This window comes from Chrysemys picta, chromosome 2 (assembly GCF_011386835.1).
Source record: "Chrysemys picta bellii isolate R12L10 chromosome 2, ASM1138683v2, whole genome shotgun sequence".
NCBI lineage: Eukaryota > Metazoa > Chordata > Testudines > Emydidae > Chrysemys > Chrysemys picta.
The window spans coordinates 222,796,973-222,822,287 of NC_088792.1; the positions used below are offsets into that span (position 1 = coordinate 222,796,973).

Genomic DNA, 25,315 nt, shown 5'->3' on the forward strand with positions numbered 1-25,315 from the left:
GCAGGAAAGATCCATTGATCTCCACATTGGTGCATGGTTTACCGGTTGCCATTTATGCACAACACTTTTGCACATTCAGGCATAAACCTTCCTTTAGATCCGATTTATTTCAAGCTTCCTGCTACGCCGTAATTTATTCGAGTAGAGGCGTTTTGACATACAACAAAACAAGGAAACCAGATAAGGGGGAAACGCGTCCCTGCAATTACCTAAAAGCGCCAATCCCTATCCGTATAAAGACGATCCAGATTTAAGGGAGCCTATTAAAATGAAACCCAAATATGGAACACACAACCTTCTCCTCCCTGTGCAGCCCCTCCCTCCTGCCCCCAATACACCCGCTTGTTTATCCCAGAATATCTCCTCCCCGGGGAGGAACAGAAGTTGGATCCATGGAACTCTCCACCCTCTTCCCCTTCCCAGTCTGTTGACACAATGTGTTTGTTGTAGATGTGGCCCCAGATGTAGACTGCCCGAGATTCACACAAACGCGTTTGTGTCACCATCTGGGAACTGATTGGGTTTAGGGGAAGGGGAAGGTCGCCTGCCAAGGCAAGGTGTTGTGCGGGAACTGAGCGAGGTAGAGAAGCTGTTTCCAGAGGCGCCTGCTGTCAGCCTCTGGCATTCACGGTTCATTTCTCATTTACCTCGGTCTAGTCCCTTCCCCCTTCCTGTCCTGGGCTGTTGCTGTTCCCCACCCATAACAAGAGCACGGGAAGGCCGGCTGGACGCATATCCCGGGCATTCTGGTGGTGGCTGAAGGGGTGGGGGAGATCAAGCCAGTGGAATATACAGTAAAATAAGCATCCTATAAAAGCTAGGGACGCATGCGCATGGCTGGCGAGCCGCCGTCCCTGGGTGAGGAGCCCACTGCTAACGGATGTGATCAAGGCAAAGATTTCCATCTGGCTCCCGGGACTGATGGTGAAATTGTAAGTACTCTCCAGCCCTACAGTGCTGAGCCTGGACGGCCCAGCGGCTCGGCACGTGGGGAAGCGCCTGGGGCTTTGCCTTTGCCTGGCTGGGTTTGTAAAGTGTATTTTGGGGCATGAGAATAACAATCGGCTGTTTCCTGGTCTGGGGGACCGAGAGGCGCTTCTGGATGGCACTCGCTGTCCCTAAACCCGGGGGAGGGAGGGTGTTTCTTTGGATTACTCCCCACCCCCCATTGTAGTTTGGGGGGTTTCCACGCGTTTCTTCCATTGTGTGCCCTGGGAAGCCTCCTTCGGTTAAAGAGCAGGATCCCTCGCTGCGGCAGATCGTTGCATTGTCCCTGGCAGGCAGAGGGGGATCCGGGGGTGTTTACACGCAGAGCACAGGTGCGGCGCTGGCTCAGGTGTGATCTCACGCGGCGGCGAGGGCCGGGGGAAGGGGCTTGGCAGCCGGCATGGAAGCAAGGGCTGCCCTGGTTCCAGGGGCTAGACCTAGCGGGCAAGGGGAGCTCGCTTCAGCCTCTGCAGGTGGCGGTGGGTGGCTGCACTGGCCGGGGTGTGAGGGCCAGGGGCCGTGTCCGCGTCCGCCCCCCGCCGGGCTGGCCTGGGGCGCGGAGCCAGTAGCGCCGTGCCTAGGGCAGCGGGCTGCAAGTTCGCTGCGGGGAGGCGGGCGGGGGTCACCCGGCCGCTTTCCACAGGCGAGGGGCGCAAGGCGCCTCCTTTGGGCAGCCCTCCCTCGGCGGCGGGGGAGGGAGCCGCTGGGGAGCAGGAGGCCGCTGCACCCCGGAGCCCGTTTGCTGCGAGAGCAGCGGCACCTAGGAAGGCTCCCGCCTAGTGCAGGCGCTGCCCGTCCAGGGGCCGCCTCGGCTGCTCCCTGCGCCGGGAGTGCAGGGAAACTCCCCCCTGGCGCAGCCCGGGAGAGGGGATGGTCCCTCCGGTTGCGGGGGTGCCCCAGGCGGGACCCAGAGCGCGGCGAAGGGGACTCCGAGAGCGCAGCCCCGCCAGGTGCCTTGGGCCGGGGCCCCACCCGCCCGGAGGGAGGGGCTGCGCCCCCGGCGAGCTCTAGGAGGGAGGCGAGCCCCGCGGCGGGAGCGGTGCGCCGCGCGCTCTGTCTGGCGCTTTGCCCGCCCGCCGTTCCGGCGCGGAGCTGGGAGCCGCCGAGCCGGGGCAGCCCCGCGCCGCCTAACGCAGCCTTTGCCTGCCAACGCGCTCCTCTTGGTGCCGAGCGCCAGGCGGCGCCGTTTGGCTCTGCAAAACAGCCAGGGAAGGAGGCTCCTGGACGATCCACTAAACCCCGTGTCTGTAGCTGAGGTAAGGGGGGCGGGGGTCACCCCCCGCGGTGCTGTTTTTCCTTGAGTTTTCTAGGAATGAAGGAACTGGTTGAATTACACCTAGAGAGTCCTACAAAGCCCAGAGTGTCCTTAGCCTCCTCTCTCCAGCAGTAGTGCCATGGAGTTCAGTGAAAGTCACTAGGATCTCTGCCCCGGAAGGACAGCAGGACTGGCCCATTACCTACGTGCCCACCCACTGCCCGAGCCCCAGACTAACGCCGTTCTTACTAGGGATGTCACAAAACAATCTAGTAATAAAGTAAACATTTGCACCAGGGCGAACAAGTGTTTCCATGTTTCCACCCACAGACCCTTTAAATGAGGTACACATTCTGTGGGCAAGAAAAAAAGACCTTTTCCTGAGATCGGTCATTTCTATGGCATTAAATAGAGGGGAACGGGTAATTAAAATTAGACAACTGCAGAAGTTAAATATGATTATCTTTGCACATGCCAGTAGAAATTACAGTAATTTAATATAGAGGTAATTTCATCTATACAGTCACTCCATTATTTCATTTTTGTTGTTGCAAAAAATACATGACAAAAGTGTATGCTAGATGGTCATTTCTACAACTCAAAGACATTTAGGCTACTTGCAGATCACTCACTTTTCTGTTCCCATTGTATCCACAACACGCTACCACTGGCTTCAGGAATCAGTAGGGCTAAATGCTGCTAGTGTCAATACACTACATTATTACTATACAGTATGATGGAAACCAGTACACAGTACAGTGCACCACCAATATGTTATGATGGGAGTCAATTTAAAATTAAGAATGAGGTTGTGTTTCTCAACTCAGAATGAAATCCCAACTGAAAAGTATGTTCAAGCCTCCTGGATAGTTTGATGAAAACCATATAGCTATACTACCCTCAAATATTATAACATACTACAGAAATAAGATATGGATCCTATATGCATCCGAAGAAGTGGGCAGTAGCCCACGAAAGCTTATGCTCTAATAAATTTATTAGTCTCTAAGGTGCCACAAGTACTCCTGTTCTTGATATGGACAATCTTATTTATCCTTCATTCTACTTACCCATATCAATATCTATGTGCATATTACCACTTGCATTTAAATCATTTGCATGGAAGCACTACTTTTTCCTAAGGGTGTAGTTTCACTTCAGAAATGTTATTTCACACACACATACTCTTGAAGCAAATGGTCTAAATTTTCAGAAATAACTAGTGATTTTGAGTGCCTCTGTTTTTGGCTGCCCAACTTGAAACACATTAAATGGAGTCTAATTTTCAGAGCATGGAATGTTCAGCACATCTGAAAATCAAGCCTCTTTAAGATAGCTCAAGATGGACAGCCAAAAATTGAAACAGCTGAAAAATCACTAGATGCTTCTGAAAATTCATGCCAACCTTTCAGGCACTAAGGAAATTTTATCCTCTGGAAGCAGTGCTTCTGAAAATTATGGCTGAAATATGGTAGTACTAGTGGATAAGCAAAGTCACAGTTATCAAAATACTCTATCCAAGGATTGGAGGACCCTAAATTTCTATTTAGGGGCTGGATTTTGAACTCTTTGAAGAGTTATCAGCCATTTATTTGTATGAAGTCTACAAGCTATCACTTGATTTATTTTCTTGTATTACACAAACAGCAATTCTGATCTCACATCAGGTTTACACTGGTAACTTAGTGGACTTCAGTGATGTTACTCCTGTATTTCACTGGTGCAAGCGAGCTTAGACTCAGGCTTTCTGTGTCCAATGTAGCTATATATATGCAGGGATTTTACAGTATGGTCAGATTCCAGTATGGTACAATCTGAAGTGGATTGCAATGATTGGATCCAATAGGGAATGCTGTGTGAATCAGTATTTAATGCACTACAAGATGAGTCACTGTGATGCAAACCAGCTTTCAGACCAGTACAGTGTCAGTCAGTTCCTAACACAGTTCAATGAGTCAGATCCAAGCATCTAGTATAATATATGACTCACTGACTAAAACAGCACCATGTGATTCCAATACCCAGTATGAGCTGTCAAAGCTTCTGTGTGAAATGAGTCAGTTCATAGTACAGTAGAATGGGATTTTTTGGAGGCCATTCATAATTAAGCATGATGTGACTGAGCGCTCAGTAGGATATGGTATGATGGAAGTCAGCAGAGTATATCAGGTTGAATAGTAATCTACTGTGTGCAAGAGTTCCATCGTTTGTATAGTAAAGTGACTTGTAAAATATCAAACTGAATGAACATTTTTTAGCCAACTGTATTAAAAAAAAAATTGAGGCAAATGTTTTCATTGGATATGAAAGCCAGAAGTAGTAGAATTGGCAAATTTCTATATTCTCTGTATTTGGGGTTATTGGTTCCTTGCTGTTTTACATGTCACGTGGTAGATCCTCAGCTATTGTAAATTGTCAGAGCTCCATTAAAGTCAATTCCAGTTGTCACATGAGATAAGTCAATGGAGCTATGACAATTTATACCAGCTGAGGATCTGCCCTGTGGTGTATAATAGGGAGCTGACTATGACTGACGCTGCTCTGGTATTGTGAAGGGGCATTGAAGTGGGAGTAAATTATGAAATTACTCTAAAGCCCCTTTGCACTGCCAGAACAGTCTAAAGTAGCCTTAATGTTAAATGAGAATCAGGCCATAGGTATTTATCACCTACATTATCCATGGGTGTATCTGTGTATGTTATTTTTTCTATATGCACAATCTATTTAAGATTCTATCTCCAAAGGCGATCATAATTTCTATTCATTCTAGCTGAACTGGCACATAGATGCCAAGGTTATGTGTGTTAGAATTACATACTTTCACTGAGGTCTCATGCAATGTGTGGGGCATCCTCTCAAAAAAGAAACACTGAGCCATGGAGAAAAACCTGGTCTACATAGGATAACATGTTTCTTAGAAAGAATGGCAGGTTTTATGTAGAGGACAGTTTCAGTGAGAGGATTGTTATGAGGATATCAGGCTGATCGTGCAAGGTGCTGAATGCCTCCTGTAATGAAAGCATATCACACTCAGACCCTTGCAGGTTCAGACCCTAAACTGTAAGTGAAATGAGCTGTGTACAGTTCCCTGTTACTGTGTGGGTGTGTTACATTTCTAAGTGTTCTCTTTGAAATGTAAAGCAATGCTTTAATCTGTATAGATGAACAGAGCTCTTCATAGGGGCTGCTACTCTGAAAATATAAGCCACAGATGAAGGCAACCAACCTAGTTTCTCTCCATCTATAAATCATTTTATATAATACTTCTGAGTTTCCTCTGAATCCCACATAGAGGGAGACTGCTTTCTTTTGTAATCACACTTACTGCTCTTCTATTGGTCACTGATCCAATTCTATTCCAACACCCTCTTTGATGCAGCATCCTAGGTGGCTGCTAATATCACCTATACAGAAAGCTGATCTTGTTTTCTTCCATTCCCACCACCTCAAGGCACCTAATTTTCACTGCCGTGCGCCATAATTCATTGTACAAGAACAGAAGTCCCAAGTTTTTCCCAACTCTAGTTCATCAAAGTGACTCAAGGTGTGTGTGTGTGTGTGTGTTTATTAACATAAATGATAACTACTCTCAATTTAAAACATTGCCCTTTTTGATGCAGAAAGCTTATTTGTCACATTAATCAATGGAGAGGAAGTAGAGTCAACGTCAAGCTTTCTAAGGGCCCAGTCCTGCTCCCGTTATGATCAATTACAATCTTACACTGACTTCAGTGAGAATATGTTCCAGCCTTAAACGCTCCCACATTGCAAGTATATAAAACAAGGCTTTTGAAAGCAAGATTTACCTTGAACCTACACCCACTCATAACTTTCTTGTGACAATGGTAAAGAATCACAGAATCACTTTCTTTTAACTTATTGATGGGCACCATAGAAAAGACTATGAATAAAAATAGTGAATGACAATAGAGAGATTTACATAATATTCATAGTGGGCCTGATCCAAAGCCCATTGAAGTCAATGGGAGGTTTTTCATTGTCTTGATAGGCTTTGGATCAGGCCCACTATAATGACTGAAAAGTGATTGTACTGTGATTATGGAAATCTATGCACACTGATTGGCTTCCAGCCATTATTAGACACACAGAATGCAGAGAACTCACATACTGTATAATTATTATAAAACAATCATACAATAATGCAAATCAGATCCCCAGAACCAATCAGAGTTCAAGGAACTGCATAATTAGGGAAGGAGCCGGGGAGGAATATTATACTTATGCTTCAGTAACTGTACATCTTTGCATTGTGGCTAGCTGAGAAAATTCTATTTTGTTGCAATATGAAACAAGGAAAGGATTATGTAATATAAAAGCCTCAATCATTTTTTTTTCAGTGCAATTTTGATTTTAAAAATCTGACCTCTGACTATTTATACTGCATGTATTCCTCCTTTGGGTGGTGTTGGGAGCTCACATTCCTGCTACAGAGATTAGTAAATACTATACATGTAATAACTCTCTCAACCAAACATCATTTAAGCAGCTTTTAACCAAAGATACAACTTTCATCCCTGATCTTTGTACTCATTTATGTCCAAAAGGTTAAACATAGAAATGCCACATAATCTGAGTGTCATACAGGCATGCATTAGGGGTGGAGAGAGGTTCATATCCAATATCTCAGCATTAGTGCTAGGGCATACATTTAAGCTTTCCATTATTTTCAGATATGTATTTGACTTATTTTAACCCTTGACTGATTTTTAGTAGCAATGAGCAGCCAGCAGTTGATTATTGTTAGTTGCATTTATACATGTTACACACACTACCTATCTTGATAAGAAACATGGCTATATCGGATGATGTTTCTTTATACAGTAGACGCTTGTTTGCAGAACACCTTGTAAGAGCAACCACCACATATAAGCAACATTTCCTTTGGGAACAACTTCCCTACTGTGCATTGTCCACTTGATAACAACAACATAACCATCGCTTAAGCGCAACATTTGTGGCATTGTGACATCACATTCAGGGGTGGAGATTGGGGAGGGGGCATGTAGGGGCATTGTCCCACCAAACTACAACTTTCCACTCCCCACCTGACCCCGGCCCTTCAGCGCAGCTCCAGGGCACACTGCCCCATCAACTTGCCCTGCCTGATGGAGCCTGGGTGGAGAGCATGTGTTGGGGGGAGGGTCTAGAAGAGAGGGATTTTTGGGGAGGGGGAAACTGGTGTCGGGGGAGCAGCAAAGGCGCAGGTGCAAGGTTTCCTCCTCCCTTCCTCAGTGTCTGGCTTTCAGGCAGTGGAACGGGGGGAGAGGGGGCTTACTATTTTGCAATACAGAGTATTGGGGACCTCCCTCCATGCACTGAGCTATCCCATCTGTCTTGGTAGCTGGTGGTGGGGTGTGGGTATGCTGTTTTGCTGTGGTGGGATGGGGAACCCCCCTCTCCAGGGCACTGACCTGTCTCCTTGCCCCCTCCTGTCTCCGCTGTCCATGTTAGGAGCCACTCTCGCTCCATTGCAGACTGCGCTTGGTATCCTCCCCAGCCAGCCATCCCTCGCCAAGGTGGAGCATGAAGCTGCCAGCAGGAACATCCTCAGCCTGTCCCCAGCAGCTGGGCTTGCTCAGCCATTTTGCTGACTGGGGGCTCCTCTGCCCCACTCCCCCCAGACTTGGGGTTCCCACACCCCTCAACCCCCCTCCCAACATGGTTGCTCCACCTTCCGAAACACCATTAGCTCTTCATATGCCTTTGGTCAGATGACACTTCCCATAACAACAGCAGCCGCTTAGGAGCAACATAACAAAAGGGCACCAATATGTTGCTACTAACGAGCATCTGTTGTATCTGGTTCATTGCTTTTGGGGGATATTTTTTCATAATTGAGTAGGCCTTTTTTTTAAATCGGTGCTTGGGAAAGTGCCAGATTAACAGGACTGGAAACTAAAATCTTCCACTTTTCTACAAAGCAAGCACACTCTCCCCAAGATTTTCAAAAATAGCTAGATTCCAAAATCATTAGTTAGGCACCAAAAGCATGTTCTCAAGCTAATTGAAATCAATTGAAGTCTTTCCATGGGCTTTGGTTCAGATCCAAAGTGGCCTGATTTTTCAACAGTACTGAGCATCCAGAAAGGGAAGCATTAGGAATTGGTGCCATACACTTTAGCAAATCCAGCCATTTACTTCCTTCCCTAAATATTGATTTTAGGAGCCTAACATTGGGCTCTTGCTTTTGAAAATCTTGGTCCATGGCATTGGAAGCACAAACTTCTCCATTCTGCCAGTGCCAGTCAATCTACCTCATCCCAACCTGAGCTCTGACCTCTCACGGCTAAGACTGGCTAATTAGAGGTTAGGGTTTGTGATGTGGACACTTCTCTACCAGAATGAACTGGATTACCAAATTCATTTCCCATTGGTTATTGAACAGCCGTCAAATAGTAAAAATTTTTGGTCATGCCTAACCTAAATTGGATTTGAACTAGAAAGCTAGAAGGTAAATGGATAATGAGCCCATTATCAATTGCCTGAGTGATCCAATCCCTCCAAGCAAACATAACATGCTGGATTAAATGATAACTATTTTGATTGTTTATATTGGTAAAATTGAATATAGATATTTGTTTTGTTATTGAGCTTAGAAATCAAGATGTTTAGAGTATTTGCCTTGACATTTCAAAGCTGATTGTTTGGATGAAGAACAGCTGGCTGAAGATGAACCCAAGAAAGACAAAGGTGGTGCTGGTGGGCAGAGGAAAGCATTTTGAAGAGTTTGCAGCCATGATGCAGTCTCCTTTGCAGAAAGGTATATCTCCACAATTGGTCAATTTGGTCCATTGTTTAGGAATACTATTGGATTTCTTGCTGATGCTAAGCTTTCACGTGGCATCATCAGTGAGTAGGGCTTTCTATCCTCTTCAGCGGTCCAGGAGCCTTTGTCCCATCCTGGTGGATGATGATCTGGTCCCACATCTTTGTCACTTCTCAGCTGGACTACAGCAATGTGATATATCGGTGCAGGAAGCCTTAAGCTTTTAGGAAACTCCAACTAGTACAAAATACCACAGCACATCTTCTTAGCAGCACATGCTACCACAAGCACTCCAGACCTGTCCTCCATTCTCTACACCGGTTTGCCAGAAAGTGTCAAATCAAGTTCAAGGTCTTGGTCCTTATCCTCAAGACATTCCATGAACTGGGCCCAGGATACCTCAAAGACTGCCAAAAACTCCAGGATGAAGACTGTGGTTGACATCTTACACTGTGCCAGAGGAGTAAGGATAACTCTCTGCGGTAAGGATAAAGCTCATCTGTGTAGGAGACAAGGCTTTCTTGGGAGGTGGGGGGACAGTTCGAGACTGTGGAATGAACTCCCCAAGGAACTAAGGACCACCCCAAACCTCATCACCTTCTGCTCCAATGCAAGGCACATTTCTTTGACCTTGCCTTCTCTACCATAAATACATAGCAACATGTATATATAGGGGAAAAAACACCACTTCCAAAACAAGACACTCCACTGCACACACTTCTTCCCCTGGGGAGCAGATGAGAGAGCAAACAACATGTGACAGTTGTTAGTCACATCTCTTAATGCACTGCTGGAAGGCACTCAGACATTATGGTGATGAGCATGGCATGAGAACCTATATGAAATAGACTAGTTTTCCCTTTTTCTTTTCAGATTTATTTTGTTGGGTTGTATCTATTTGAAGAGAAAACCTACTTTGTCAAACAGTAACCAACGCCCTCAGAGAGCTGCTGAGTTTCCTGTTGCCCTTAAACTGCAGAGTGAGAAGATCTATTCTTTTCAGGTTACTTTACTTTCTTTCAAAGAAAGTCTTACAGGTCTTATTACCTCATTTTGAGGAATATTCCATACTGATTGTGTAGTAATCATCCTTCCATCCTCAAAAGAAAAGTGTTAATATAGTGTTTGGTTGTTTTCCATATTTTTTAGAAGTGGGCCCAGATTCACAGGCACTCTCTAGCTGTTCTGCATTGCTTTGTTGATGCAAAGCAACTGTAAAGCCAGTTTAACTTGCCAGTTAATATGGGTTTACAGCTGTTGGGTGTTGCAGGAGTATCACAAAGCAGTAATGGTGTACCAGTAAATCTGGCCCATTGTGTTCAATGTCACTGTGAAGAGAGTGCTGCTGCTGTGTTGCATTTCATTCTGTAATTTACTAGCACAGAACATCATTCTGTTATTTGCAGTATTCCCCAAAGGGATTATATGCAAGGAAAGATTTGGTGGATTCCAGGAATAGTTCTGTAGGGCTTGTTTACATTTTACCCTGTAGATCTTACACAATACTCCCATTGACTTTGTGACATCTTCCCTGTCATCTGTCCATCCTCACCAAATCTGTTCACTTTAAAACATGAACAAACTCTGGAGTGAGGAATACTGCCCCACAGATCCAAGTGCAGGGTATGGATGGCCCCTTCTCTTATTGAAGGAAGTCACATCCATCTTTGCTACACCATTCCCTCCTTCTTTCAGAATTTTCTGACAGCTCTCCACTGGTTTGGAAATCTGTGTGGGAGAATAGGGCAGGGACTAGGCAGAATGGAAACAGGGGAGTGAGGCAATATCGCCACGTTAACTCTGTGGAGATTACCTGAGGAAAATTGTAGAAATTGGGATTCTATTACTTTTCCCACAGAACCTCCTTTGAAATGACTGTGTCCAGATAACAAGGAAAATGTTCAGACAAAATAAGGGGATTTTATAAAACAGCTAAATGAATTTCAAAGAAAGAGTCCAAGTCTGTGGATCACAAGAGGCAATAAGACAAGAAAGAATCCATAATTCCTCAGTTTAACAACTTTTTGTATTAAGTCTGGCCTATGAGAGAGATTCACTTTTATTTGCAGCGTTAACACAGGCATTGAGTCGGATCCTTAGGAGGTGTAAATCCCCATAAAGTCACTGACTTTCAGTGAAGCTACATTGCTTGCCACCAGCTGAAGATTTGACCCACAAGCAAGTGTAATCATTGTTAATATTTCATGCATGAAACATAGGGTGGGTTTTTCTCTAATCACACAGGATACAAATATTCATGAAGAAAAACACCTTTTTTCTTGTTGATGGACACGTTGTACTTCATCGGTCAGAAAAACAAAAAAGACAACATTGCTATTAACCAGGACTAGATCCATGTAAAAGCAGTATTAATAATAAGTAGCATCAGGTGTAAGCTTTGTAGATGAACATCTCACCTTTTAGCTCTAACAAGTGTCTGATTCTCAAATGAATGATTATTCTGGGTGTGTTTATGTCACAGAAAGCTGTATTTACTGATTGCTATTTTCAGAGCGTGCACCTGGGAAGAAGTAGCCAGAATATTTTAGCTGAGGGAGTCACATTTGCACTGATATTTAAGGAAGCATGAATGTGGTTTATTCATCTGCTAACTTCATTGTATGACTTTTGTGTGAGCAAGAATCCAGCAAGTGTTGATTACTGATTCTTTCCAATTTCAATAGAAAACTGACTAAGAAATGCAGTCTTCTGTCAGGTTATGTGTGATCCATCCTTTGACAGCACCAGGTGCATAAGGATGTATGTAAATGTTATTTTTGCAGGAACGTGCCCTATGGATCCAAGCTGTAGCATTTAAGAAGCCCTCCACCACCCTTACATTCTCTCTCTCTCATGTCCCAAAGTTCAAGGCCATTCCTGCTTAAAAATGAGGAAGTCTTCAAAGTTTCCAAATTGACTGTTCAGCAGTGCAACTCCATTACTGATCCCCCTGCACTCAGAGGGCTGAGCACTTGCCTGTAGCACCTCAATTCCAGCTGGTTCAATGAATCAGAGATCATAACTCAAACCTGGATCTGCCACAGAACGCAGAGTATAGCAACCAGGCTGGCTGGGCTGTGGCGGCCACATTTAAGCCATCATTTGTGCAGATGTATGAAGAGAGGCAGCCAGGAGGGGAGCAAGATTTGTGCCTGGCTCCCTCTCTCCCCCTTTTGCCACCTGTGGAATCTACACATTCTCGGTAGCCAGAGTGCTGGAGAGGTCATGCTGAGCTGGGCTGGGCTGGAGGGGAGCAGTATTAGTGCATGTTAATGATCCTTGCCTTGTTGGGCTTCGTCATCTCTGCAGTAGCAGTAATAGCCACAGGAGACTTACGCAAAGGTTGTGTGCCCACTTTTGACTACAGGCCCTGTCAACACTAATGAACACTAGCTGCACAGGTAGCGAGCAGCGGCACAGGAGCCAGCAAACAGGGCTGCTAACAGGGGAGTTTGAGTGAGAGTTCCATTGGAGGAGAAGGTATCTGTATTTGTGTCTGTCTTTGTAGTGCTTGTATGTGTAGAGGCCTGTAGGGGCAGCGTGCTGGGAGGGCAGCTGAGCCCTGATTAGGGGGGCGGAGCTTGGCTGAGGAGAGGGCCTATAAAAGCGGCCACCCAGCCAGGCAGCGGCACAGGAGCCGGCAAATAGGGCTGCTCACAGGGGAGTTTCTAGAGAAGGGCAGCAAAGGGGTGACAGGATTGTGATGATAAATAGTTGGCTAAGGGAGTGGTGCTATAAAGAGGGCTTTGGGATGTATGGCCACTGGGAGGCTTTCGGGGACAGAAAACTGTTCTCACGGGACGGACTTCACCTAAGTAGGGAAGGAAATAGACTTCTGGGAGGGAGGCTGGCTCATCTCATCAAAAGAGCTTTAAACTAGGAATTTGGGGGAGACGGTTGGGAGATGTGCAGTTAATCTCCACACCAGATTATAACATTGAGAGGGAGGATGATGAGATAAGAACGGATATAGCCGGGGGGGAAGAGATTGGACATAAGGAGGAGAGGGAGGATGGATACTAGACTAATAGGTCATACTGGTGGTACGGTGTCCGTACCAAATTGGACAACGAATGTGAGAGAGGCCAAACAGCATAAATTAAGATGTTTATACACCAATGCAAGAAGCGTAGGTAACAAAATGGAGGAATTGGAGCTCCTGGTCCGAGAAATGAAACCGGATATTGTAGGAATAACCAAAACATGGTGGAACGGTAGTCATGACTGGAGTACAGGTATGGAAGGGTATGTGCTCTTTAGGAAAGACCGGAACAAAGGGAAAGGTAGGGGAGTAGTATTGTATGTCAATAATGAGGTAAACTGTAAAGAAATAATAAGTGATGGAATGGATAAGACGGAGTCTGTCTGGGCAATACACACACTGGGTAAAAGAACTACTAGAGCCTCCCCTGGGATAGTGCTTGGGGTTTGCTTTAGACCGCCGGGATCTAGCCTGGATATGGACAGAGAACTCTTTAATGTTTTTAGGGAAGTAAATACTAATAGGAACTGTGTAATCATGGGAGACTTTAACTTCCCAGATGTAGATTGGGGAACAAATGCTAGTAACAATAATAGGGCTCAGATTTTCCTAGACGTGATAGCTGATGAATTCCTTCATCGAGTAGTTGCTGAACCGACGAGGGGGGATGCCATTTTAGATTTGGTTTTGTTGAGTAGTGAGGACCTCGTTGAGGAAATGGTTGTAGGGGTCAACCTTGGCTCGAGTGATCATGAGCTAATTCTGTTTAAAGTAAATGGAAGGATTAACAGAATTAAATCAGAGACTAAGGTTTACGATTTCAAAAGGGCTAACTTTAATAAATTAAGGCAACTAGTTAGGGAAGTGGATTGGACTAACATATTTATGGATCTAAAGGTGGAAGGCGCCTGGGATTATTTCAAGTTGAAGTTGCAGGAGCTGTCGGAGGCCTGTATCCCGAGAAAGGGAAAACGGTTCGTGGGCAGGAGATTTAGACCGAGCTGGATGAGCGAGCGTCTCAGAGGGGTGATTAAGAAAAAACAGAAAGCGTACAAGGAGTGGAAGATGGGAGGGATCAGCAAAGAAACTACCTTATTGAGGTCAGAGCATGTAGAGATGGAGTGAGAAAGGTCAAAAGCCGTGTAGCGTTGGACCTTGTGAGGGGAATTAAAACCAATAGTAAGAGGTTTTATAGCCATATAAATAGGAAGAAAACAAAGAAAGAAGAAGTGAGACTGCTTAAGACTATAGATTGAGTGGAGATTAAGGATAATCTAGGCATGGCACAATGTCTAAACGAATATTTTGCATCGGTCTTTAATGAGGCTAATGAAGGGTTTAGGAATAGTGGCAGCGTGACGGATGGGAATAAAGGAGGGGGGGTTGACATTACCGTATCCGAAGTAGAAGCCAAACTCGAATAGCTTAATGGGACTAAATCGGGCGGACCGGATGATCTTCACCCGAGAATATTAAAGGAACTGGCGTGAGAAATTGCAAGCCCGTTAGCGATAATTTTTAATGAATCTGGAAACTCAGGGGTGGTACGTTTGACTGGAGAATAGCTAATGTGGTTCCTATTTTCAAGAAGGAGAAAAAAAGTGACCCGGGTAACTACAGGCCTGTTAAAAGCAACAGAGGGTCCTGTGGCACCTTTAAGACTAACAGAAGTATTGGGAGCATAAGCTTTCGTGGGTAAGAACCTCACTTCTTCAGATGCAAGATGTTAGTTTAACATCTGTAATATGCAAGGTCTTGGAAAAAATTTTGAAGGAGAAAGTAGTTAAGGACCTTGAGGTCAATGGCAATTGGGCCAAATTACAACACGGTTTTACGAAAGGTAGATCGTGCCAAACCAACCTGATCTCCTTCTTTGAGAAAGTAACAGAGATTTTAGATAAAGGAAATGTGGTGGATCTAATATACCTCGATTTCAGCAAAGCATTTGATACTGTTCCGCATGAGGAATTATTGGTTAAATTGGAAAAGATGGGGATCGATATGAAAATCCAGAGGTGGATAAAGAACTGGTTAAAGGGGAGACTGCAGCGGGTCGTACCGAAAGGTGAACTGTCAGGTTGGAGGGAGGTTACCAGTGGAGTTCCTCAAGGTTCGGTTTTGGGTCCAATTTTATTTAATCTATTTATTACTGACCTCGGAACCGAATGTAGGAGTGTGCTGATAAAGTTTGCGGATGACACACAGTTGGGAGGTATTGCCAATTCGGAGAAGGATCGGGATATCCTGCAGGGAGATTTGGATGACCTTGTAAACTGGAGTAATAGTAATAGGATGAAATTTAATAGTGAGAAGTGTAAGGTTATACATTTAGGGATGACTAACAAGAATTTTAGTTATAAGCTGGGGATGCATCGGTTGGAAGTAACGGAAGAGGAGAAGGACCTCTGAGTCCTGGTTGATCGCAGGATGACTATGAGTCGGCAATGTGACGTGGCCGTGAAAAAAGCTAATGCGGTCTTGGGATGCATTAGGCGAGGTATTTCTAGTAGGGATAAGGAGGTGCTGGTTCCGTTATACAAGGGACTGGTGAGACCCCATTTGGAGTACTGTGTGCAGTTCTGGTCTCCCATGTTTAAAAAGGATGAATTCAAACTGGAACGGGTAAAGAGAAGGGCCACTAGGATGATCCAAGGAATGGAAAACCTGTCGTATGAAAGGAGACTCGAGGAGCTCGGTTTGTTTACCTTAACCAAAAGAAGGCTGAGGGGGGATATGATTGCTCTCTTTAAATATATCAGAAGGATAAATACCAGAGAGGGAGAGGAATTATTTCAGCTCAGTACTAATGTGGACACGAGAACAAATGGATATAAACTGGCCGTCGGGAAGTTTAGGCTTGAAATTAGACGAAGGTTTCTAACCATCAGAGGGGTGAAGTTCTGGAACAGCCTTCCGAGGGAAACAGTGGGGGCGAAAGACCTCTCTGGCTTTAAGATTAAGCTTGATAAGTTTATGGAGGGGATGGTTTGATGGGATAATGTGATTTTAGTCAATAGGTCAATAACGTGCCATCGCTGGTAATTAGTAACAATGGTCAATGATGGGATATTAAAAGTTACTACAGAGAATTTTTTCCGGAGGGTCTGGCTGGAGAATCTTGCCCGCATGCTCGGGGTTCAGCTGATCGCCATATTTGGGGTCAGGAAGGAATTTTCCTCCAGGGTAGATTGGCAGAGGCCCTGGAGGTTTTTCGCCTTCCTCCGCAGCATGGGGCAGGGGTTGCTTGCTGGGCAGGGGTCGCTTGCTGGAGGATTCTCTGCGACTTGAAGTCTTTAAATCATGATTTGGGGACTTCAACAGCTGAGTCAAGGGAGAGAATTATTCCAGGAGTGGGTGGGTCAGCTTTTGTGGCCTGCATCATGCGGGAGGTCAGACTAGATGATCATAATGATCCCTTCTGACCTTAAAGTCTATGAGCACTTAGGGGGTTGAACTTTGTCCATGACCTTTCATTTAGTTGTAGTTCAGGATCTTAATAATACAATTGATTTCCATGCTTGTTGCTCAATGGAAGGCACTTTGATCATTCTGTTCCATGGAGGGCACTTATACCATTTGTTTTACTGGTACTGTTCATACATTATCTAACAGCAAAAACCTGGCATGAGGTTGTGAGGTATTTTTATTAGGATTTGTTTGGGATAGTCAGGGCTGGATTAAGGCAGGGGCTTTAGGAGCTGCATCCCAGGGCCCCGGTTCAAGGGGGGCCCTGCAAAAATAAATCACAGGCAGTGATCTCCATCTCTGGGCCACTAAAAGTCCCACAGTGCAGCAGGGCGCTCAGACAGGCTGCCTGCATGCCATGGCCCCACGCTGCTCCCGGAAGTGGCCGGCTGCTAGCATGTCTCTGCGGCCCTTGGCTCGGGGGGAGGCGACTCCGTGCGCTGTCTCTGCCCCCAGGACCATCCCCACAGCTCCCATTGGCCGGTTCCCAGCCCATGGGAGCTACGGGGGTATCGCTTGTGGGCATGGGCAGCACACGGAGACACGCTATCCCCCTCTCCCCCGGGGGCATGCAGAGACATGCCAGCAGCAGGCTGCAGACGCTTCTGGGAGCAGCTTGGAGCCATGGCATGCAGGCAGCCTGCCTGAGCGCCCTGCTGTGCTGCGGGTCGGGAGCCGCCTGCGGTAAGCACCTCCCAGCCAGAGCCTGTACCTCATACCCCCTCCTCCACCCCAACCCGCTGCCCCAGATCAGAATCCTCCTCCTTCACCCAAACTCCCTCCCAGACCCTGCACCCACTTCTGTACCCCAACCCCTTGCCCCAGCCCCCTCCTGAACCAAACTCCCTCCCAGGAAAAAGACTTGTCTATAGGGGCCTCACAAAATGTAATAGCTCTGGGCCCACAGGAGAGTTAATCCCGCCCTGGGGATAGTGGGAAGGGAATAAACCAAGGCAAATGCAATCTAATATCATTACTGAGAGCTACACATTTAGACTCATATACAACAAGGCTCTTAAGCATATGTTTAAATTTAAGACCATGAGTGGGATTATTCACATTCTTCAACTTCACCATGTGCTTGAACACTTTGCTGGATCAGGCCATAGGGATAAAAACAGTTTATGCTCAGTTTCACTGAGCATAAAAACAAGAGCTGGTCAAACAAAGTTTTCCAATCCAGTGATAATTGAGTGCTACAGCAACGTCTATGGTAAATCCAAATCTGCTCTGTACAGAAGGGGCTGTTTGCTGAATGTTTGTATGGGAATGTGATGTTTGAAAGTGGTGCTGGATTGACAGACTTTGAAGGCTGAAGTTCATTTGAGCTACAGCACAAGCACTGCATTGGTGGCAGGAGCAGCAGCATGTTCTCCCTTGTCTTCTGGGAGAAGGGTTCTAATTTCAAGGCCATTCTGGCTTTAGCATCTCTCCTAATTTGCACCCTTGTCAGCAAGCCTATCACCAAACCTGATGTCAGTTTCTGTGATGTGTTCTCCCCCTAACCAGGAAATGAATGGAGGCCAACTCATTTCATATAGATCACTTACCAATCAATGGATTGCACTCAGTACCTAGTTTTGGTCACTCACCTGATCTGAATTTGAACAGGTGACAGTCTCCAAAGCCTATTGCTAAGAGACCAAATGCTGAGACATCTTCTATAGCAGGTGATAGTTTGTGTGGATTTCCAAACCTCCACTGCACACTGTAAAACAGAGCTCTCTCTTGAAGTGCTACAATATGAAGGGAGTAACAAGCAATTTGGAGACCGGGATAGGGACATATCCAGCAGGTCTATGTAGAATGCTAGTCCGTAAGTCCCAGACCCTGTGAAGGAAGGGAGGGAGGGAGGGGGCACCCCTACTCCTCCTGATCGCCCACAAGAGCAGTTGTATCTGAGACAAGCCCAGGTTATTTCACTACTGGAAGTCAGGAGTGAGAATTCAGTCTCTCTACTCTGCACTTCTTATGCACATGGTAATTTTCCTTGACATATAATCCATTCACTTGGTTTGTATGCTGATCACCAGGGTTTAACTCTTTACATCTCTAGCAAACAAATGTGTGCTTTCCCTCTATACGCTATGAAGTTTTCAAAGTCCATCAAGAGTCACAAGCTCTTAATCTTGGTCATGGTGCTGAATTTTCATAAACTTTAATTTTAAAACATTTTTAGCTTTGCTGTAAACACTTTTACACAGAGAAAATTGGCATTTCCACAGTGCTGCAAGGGCAAGAAAGACATTGGGCAGACTCTTGAAACTGTTATAGGTGTAGAGGTGATGTTTCCTGCTGCTTTCCCCACTTAGATGTTACAGTTGTGTATGAAATTCTCAGGGTAGAGTCACACACTGCTATATTGGAAACACTTTCTGAACAATGCAAAACACTATGAATCACTATTCCACAGAAGCAACAGAGGGTCCTGTGGCACCTTTGAGACTAACAGAAGTATTGGAACCTCACTTCTTCAGATGCAAGAAGTGCATCTGAAGAAGTGAGATTCTTACCCACGAAAGCTTATGCTCCCAATACTTCTGTTAGTCTCAAAGGTGCCACAGGACCCTCTGTTGCTTTTTACAGATTCAGACTAACACGGCTACCCCTCTGATACTATTCCACAGCATTCCCCTTTCATCTCTAGATGATTTTAGATCATTTTGAAGTTGCAGATGTTGCTACTTGTATGTATTGTCAATTTTTCATAAACTATTCAAAGAAAACAATTTCCACAAAATGCAATTTCTAATTTTTCATTGTTCAGAAGATCTGAGGTTGGAAAATAAGTATTAGTGGCAAAGTTTCCATTGTCTTCAATGACAGCAGAATTGGGCCCATCGCCCAAACTATTTCCCCCCACCCCGACTACCCTTGTGGAAAAATAACCTTTACAAAATACCAGCCATTGATTCTGTGTACTGTAGCAACAGGATCACAAATGAATAATTCCTCCTGATTAATATTTACTGCTAGTCTCATCACTGATTAAAAGATCATATACAGTAGCTTATCTGCTAAGCTTAAACCATTTCACACCAACTGCATAATTCAGTCAACATTATCTCACTCATACCCTAATTAGCAGCTGCAGCATTACACACAAATATAACAAAACTGCATGATTTAACAGCAGGAAACACAAACTTTCCATATTGTCTAGACCAGAGGTAGGCAACCTAAGACACGCGTGCCAAAGGCGGCATGCGAGCAGATTTTCAGCGGCACTCGTACTGCCTGGGTCTTGGCCACTGGTCCGGGGGGCTCTGCATTTTAATTTAATTTTAAATGAAGCTTCTTAAACATTTTTAAAAGCGTATTTACTTTACATACAACAATCGTTTAGTTCTATATTATAGACTTATAGAAAGAGACCTTCTAAAAATGTTAAAATGTATTACTGGCACACGAAACCTTAAATTAGAGTGAATAAATGAAGACTCGGCACACCACTTCTGAAAGGCTGCTGACCCCTGGTCTAGACCATTTTAGTTTACTGAAGTTAAAATATGAACTGGCTCAAAGTGGTAGATGTGTAACTTGTAATCGGAACATATAATGAAAATATATCCAAAAACGAAGAATATAGACATTAATTCTAGACAGTGTTCAAAATCTTCCTCCAGCCAGGCATTCTGTCCAGGCATTCTATCATAGAAACTGTTTTTATAGGCCTGGGTCAAATCACCCATTCTGTTGGTGAAGCCAATAGAGGTGGGTTATGGGGAGAAAAACACTGAAATTCTCTGTGCTGAGGCACTCCCAGATTGTTTAATTGTTCCTCTGTGGGTAGCTGTGGGTCCCCAGAGCCTATGGGTTCTGCATGCAGACCATCCATGTAGCAGCACTTTGCTTTTGTACTGGCTCTGGAATGCCAGCGTCCCCTCTCATCCCCATTAGGAGCCATGCTACCAGGGATTCCCCAGCCTTCCTGAAACTTCCTTTAAAGGATTTTTCACTACCGCAGATGTGGGGCCCTAGGAAAGGTAATACTGTCCTTGCATTGGCTGGATAAATGGTGATAATTTATTTTTTAAATTAAAGTTAGACACACTGTCACTGGGTACTGATATGTCTTCCAACAAACTGCCAGAGAAACATCAAGACCAAAGGAGTGTGTTCCCAATAGTTAGGACCCCCATCTCCTGGTTGAAATGATTGTGTATATGATCAGAACAGCACCATCGTGAATGTAGTACTGTTGGTTCTTAGGCCACAGCTTTCGCAGGTCATCTTCAGGGAAGCTTCCCTTTAGTTGATCCTGTAGGTACATGGTAACTTTCTCTTGCACACACAAGATGTATTTTCAGTCTAGACATAAACCCTTGACTCAATTAAAGTCAGTAGGAATTTTGTCATTGAGTTCACTGTGACCAGGCTTTCACCCTACATAACCGTGATGAAAGCCTAATCAAGTGCTATAGTATATGAACTGCAGCTTAAAAAACCCTCTACCCTACCCTCCCTGTAAATAGGGTGACCAGATGTCACAATTTTATAGGGACAGTCCTGATTTTAGGGGCTTTTTCTTATATAGGCACCTTTTACCCCCCATCCCGATTTTTCACACTTGCTGTCTGGTCACCTTACCTGTAAAGTCCATGTGGTAATCACCAGGAGTCATGTCACATCTTTGAATAGTAAAAATCTACCAGCCACATTCTTAGATATGTGAATTAGAAGAATTGATCAACTTGGTCGCTTGAAAAGTTGTTGGAGCAATTGAAGACAACTGTTGCATCAGCAGTGAAGGAAAATATCTCAGAAGAGTATTTGAACGGACATTCCTTTGAAAACGTTTTATTTCCTAATTTATGGTTGCGGAAAATATCAACCACAATATTGCATTTATTTTGTTGTTCCTTTCTTAAATTCAGCTGTTCTCAATCACAGTTTTAATTAATCTCAGCTGCTAAACTTAATAGAGGTACATTCACCCAGCAATATAGCATATCACCATATCTTGTTACAAAATTAGAAAAGATTGTTCTGTGTATGCACACTGTGATTTTCAAACACTTGAGCCCAGCTCTCCATTCTGTAGGAGTTCTGCTCAGTGCAGAAACTTGGACGATCAGCTGTGGCTTCAACAATGCTCTAGTTTAATTACAAGTTAGATGTAGGAATCATTGAGTGAAATTCCATGGCTTCCATTACACTAGATGAGCATAACTGTCCCTTCTCACCTTAAAATCTGTATTGAGGGCTATCCAGGGAGTGATTCTGTCCCCAGCATAGGCTAGAGAAGCCTCAGGACTGCTCTAATTTAGACTGCTGCAACAGAAAATAGGTGGAATGCAATGAACTCTTGCTACACACCTTCTCCCCTGGCCATACTGAGGATGAGGGAGGGGGAAGCTCTACATCACATCACCAGGGATTATTTTACCCCATTTATGTTTTATCCTGCCAAAAAGCCAGGCTGGAACTGAGAATTGCCCCCTTATTATCTTATTTGTCAAAAGAACTTCAAATATGTCAGAGACTGTTATGCTCAGTGATGACTAAGGCCACAGAAAACATGATGGTGGCATTACATAAGTATTTTTGAACAGTAGGAGCACAAGAGAGCTACCCCACCCCTTGAATAAACTAAAAAAGACCAAAGGGAATTTTAAAATTCCAGCTGCCTCTGCACTTTTGGCATGAATTTCAACCCAAAGTGTAACTCTTTCCAAAAGGACAACTGCTTGTAAATAAGGTCATTCACTCAGACTGCCCTCTCAGTAATAGATACCACATCTCTCAGTAATCACATTAGTGATGCTTTAGCACGAGTGAGTCAGATTCTCAGTTGTAAGTCAGAACAGCTCCACCAGAGTCAGCTGAGGAGCTAACAGCATTTGTTTGAGCTGAAAGACTTAGACATTTTATATGAGCTTTGAAGAAGGAGTATAGTGGGGCACACATTTTTTCCCCTCCCTAAAGTGAGATATCTGCTCTTTTGAATCAGCAGAGCAGGGGAGTTTAAAGAAGAAATGAAGGACCTAATTCTCCTATGCCTTGCACTTTGTGTGGTCATTTACTCCAGTGCAAACTGGGTGTAAAATGCTACTAAATCAGATTAAAGATAGGTTTGAGCTTCTGCATTCAGATTCAGAGTCAAAGTTCCTCAAAAGGTAAGGTGTCCATATGTAAGATTGTGTCTCTGGCCCATTGCTAACATTGACATTTACACATAGAATAGAAAATTTGACTTTCTTTTGTAGATTCCTACATACAATACTTGGTGGAACAACTGATATATCTATCTTGGCCCTAGCACCATGGGTAGCTGAGACCCTATATATAAAATCAACTTTTCTCTGAAAACAATACAGCAAATGGCCACAGACCTGATCCAGGCATTCTGAGGTTGATGTGGCTTGGAATCATAACTGTTGCTCTATCTCAAAAGGGTCAGATTGTCACTGGGATAGTAGTCAGAATCAGCATGGTCCAGAAAATAAGGTGAAATCCTGGCTCCATTGAAATCAATCATAAAGCTTCCATTGACTAATGGAGCCAGGATTTCCTCCCTGGAGTCTATTCCTAGTTTTCCCATTTACTTGCTGTGTGTCTTTGGACGAGTCACATCATCTCTCTCTGCCTCAGTTTCCCCTTCAGCCTCCCTCCCCCAACCATAGATTGTAAACTCTTGGGGGGGCAGGGACGGTCTTTTACTGTGTTTGTATAGCCCTGAGCACAATGGGGCCCAATCTCAGTTTAAGCCTCTAAGCACTACTATTACACAGACTAATAATAATAGTGATAATGGAGAGGTAGGCATTTTGTTTTACAGTGAGGATCTGCTAAGAGGTGTGACTACGAAAACCAGCTTTAATTTAAGAGATCTGCTCCCTGCGTGTATTTAGTGACCAAAGTAAGCGTGAATGAAGTGATGTATAATGCCACCTGCTTTATTATAGTTCAGTTCATTTCTAAAACCAAAGTGGTGTTAAAAATATTAAGACACCCAATCATCTTGTCATTTGCATGCACACAACGGCTGTTGATTCCCAAAAGAGCTGCAGGTGCACTATTCATTGGACTTTCCTTAAAACAAGTAACTGCTTTGGACTAGTCATCTTTAAACCCAATAGATACATTCTTGCAGGAACTTCTACTTTTGGTCTCCACATACTTTTTAAACACTTTTGTGCCATCTTAAAAAGGTGTGTTGTCATTTAGAAATATTTACAAAAATTATCATTTAACTCTGAGCAAGAAAATTACTTCATATTTAAAGGGGAAGCTAATGTTTCAATGTGTACATTTGCTAATGAAGCGTAGAGCTTAAATGAGATGCCAAATTGTACCTTTATTTTTTTCCTCCTCAACCCTTCATAAACTATAAACTGGGATATAAATCACATAGGATGAATATTGGCTTTACATTCATAAAGCTCTACAGCTTCCAAATATCCTTTGTTAGATTGAGCACTACACAAGCTACATTATAAACAAAACACTATTGGGGGGGGGGTGCAAGGAGGCATTTGCTAAAGAGATGCTTACATGCTCCTCCCTCACACTGAAGTATACCAGAGAATATCTTGCAAAAGAAATTAATCTGAAAGGATAATAAATCTAAAATAGTAAAAATCTAAAATTATAATTTTATAAATATAATAGATCCAAATAAGGATTCTTTGAAATAGGAGATATTTGGGGTGGGTAAATAGGTACATTGACTTATTCACCTCTTTCTCCTATGCCCTTCCCCCGCCAAACACAAAAAACAAAACAGAAGACTAGCTCTCCTAATCAGATCATATATCAATTCAGTTGTAAAGTGGGTTAGAGGTATTTATGTGCACAGAAGCCACATAAAACATCTACTAAACAAAGCTGGATGAATTATATAAATAGCACTCATTTGATTCCAATTATAAATTAAACTTTTCTAATTGATAATAAGAACATGTTTACTCCCTACCAGGAGCTGGGAATATGTCAGATATACTATTGTCTTCTGTAATGTTTTGTTTATAATTACTTTTTATTGTAAGCACAAACATGCTTTGTTTTTCAAAAATAGGTATTGAGAAGAAAGCTGAAAATATTCAGTATTTCCTTCTACTGTAATGAACTTGAAATCTAAGCAATAAAGAAATAAGAATGTACAGATGTATTTTCCTTTTCATATTTATTCTTTCATACTTTAAAATTATCAAGCTGGCATTTTGAGAAGTAATGTTCTTGCTTATGTTTTAGCTTTTTGGTCATTTAGGGACTGGTTGTCAAAGGGAGCAGATCCATAATGGGGCATCATTTTGTGTGTTTTCTCCCTATCACTTCTCGGCTCTCTGTGAGCTGAGGGATGAAAACATTATCTACTAGCTATGCTGGTCTGATGTTATCCTACAAAATAGGTGCCTCTACTGCTGTGCATGACATACACATTTTCCCTTGGACAAGGGGATGATTCTAGCCAAAAAACAAAACAAAAATAATACTAACCTATATAATACCATCAGTAAAAGGAACATCAGAAAAAGCATTGATTGTGAATTAATGCTGCGTTGAGTTGGAATAACCTGCACTCTTTTATATACATGATTTTGTAGTTTTTGTAGCAATGCCTGCTGCATATGGATTGAGCACCTTTCTTGCCACCATAGTCCTGCATAAATATATCTGAACACAGAGAGAGAGAGAGAGAGAGAGAGAATGATTTTAACATGATGCTCTCCAGCTCATCAGATAACATCTCATACCAGTTATTGTATCACAATGATCAACTCCCCAAAATCTTCCATTGTTAATGGTATTTAAACTCCTCTGCAATTTTGATGGACTCAAGGAGGTTTAGCAACCTACAATGAATAATACCAAAAAGTATCACTTTTCACAGGAG

The 25,315-nt window shown here is 43.8% G+C and overlaps 1 protein-coding gene across 2 annotated transcripts in view; it reads left to right on the plus strand.

The window, feature by feature from the left end:
- Positions 1-530: 530 nt before the first annotated feature.
- Positions 531-25,315, plus strand: part of RGS20 (regulator of G protein signaling 20) — a 45,699-nt gene continuing 20,914 nt past the window's right edge. Inside the window, exon 1 of one of the 2 annotated variants that reach the window (XM_005301206.4) lies at positions 531-932. In XM_005301206.4, the coding sequence (XP_005301263.2) occupies positions 828-932 (105 nt within the window). In that variant the 5' untranslated portion in view covers positions 531-827. Of the gene's footprint in view, positions 933-1,991; positions 2,244-25,315 lie in introns of those variants that run through there. The other variant, XM_065585556.1, reaches the window with a different exon arrangement.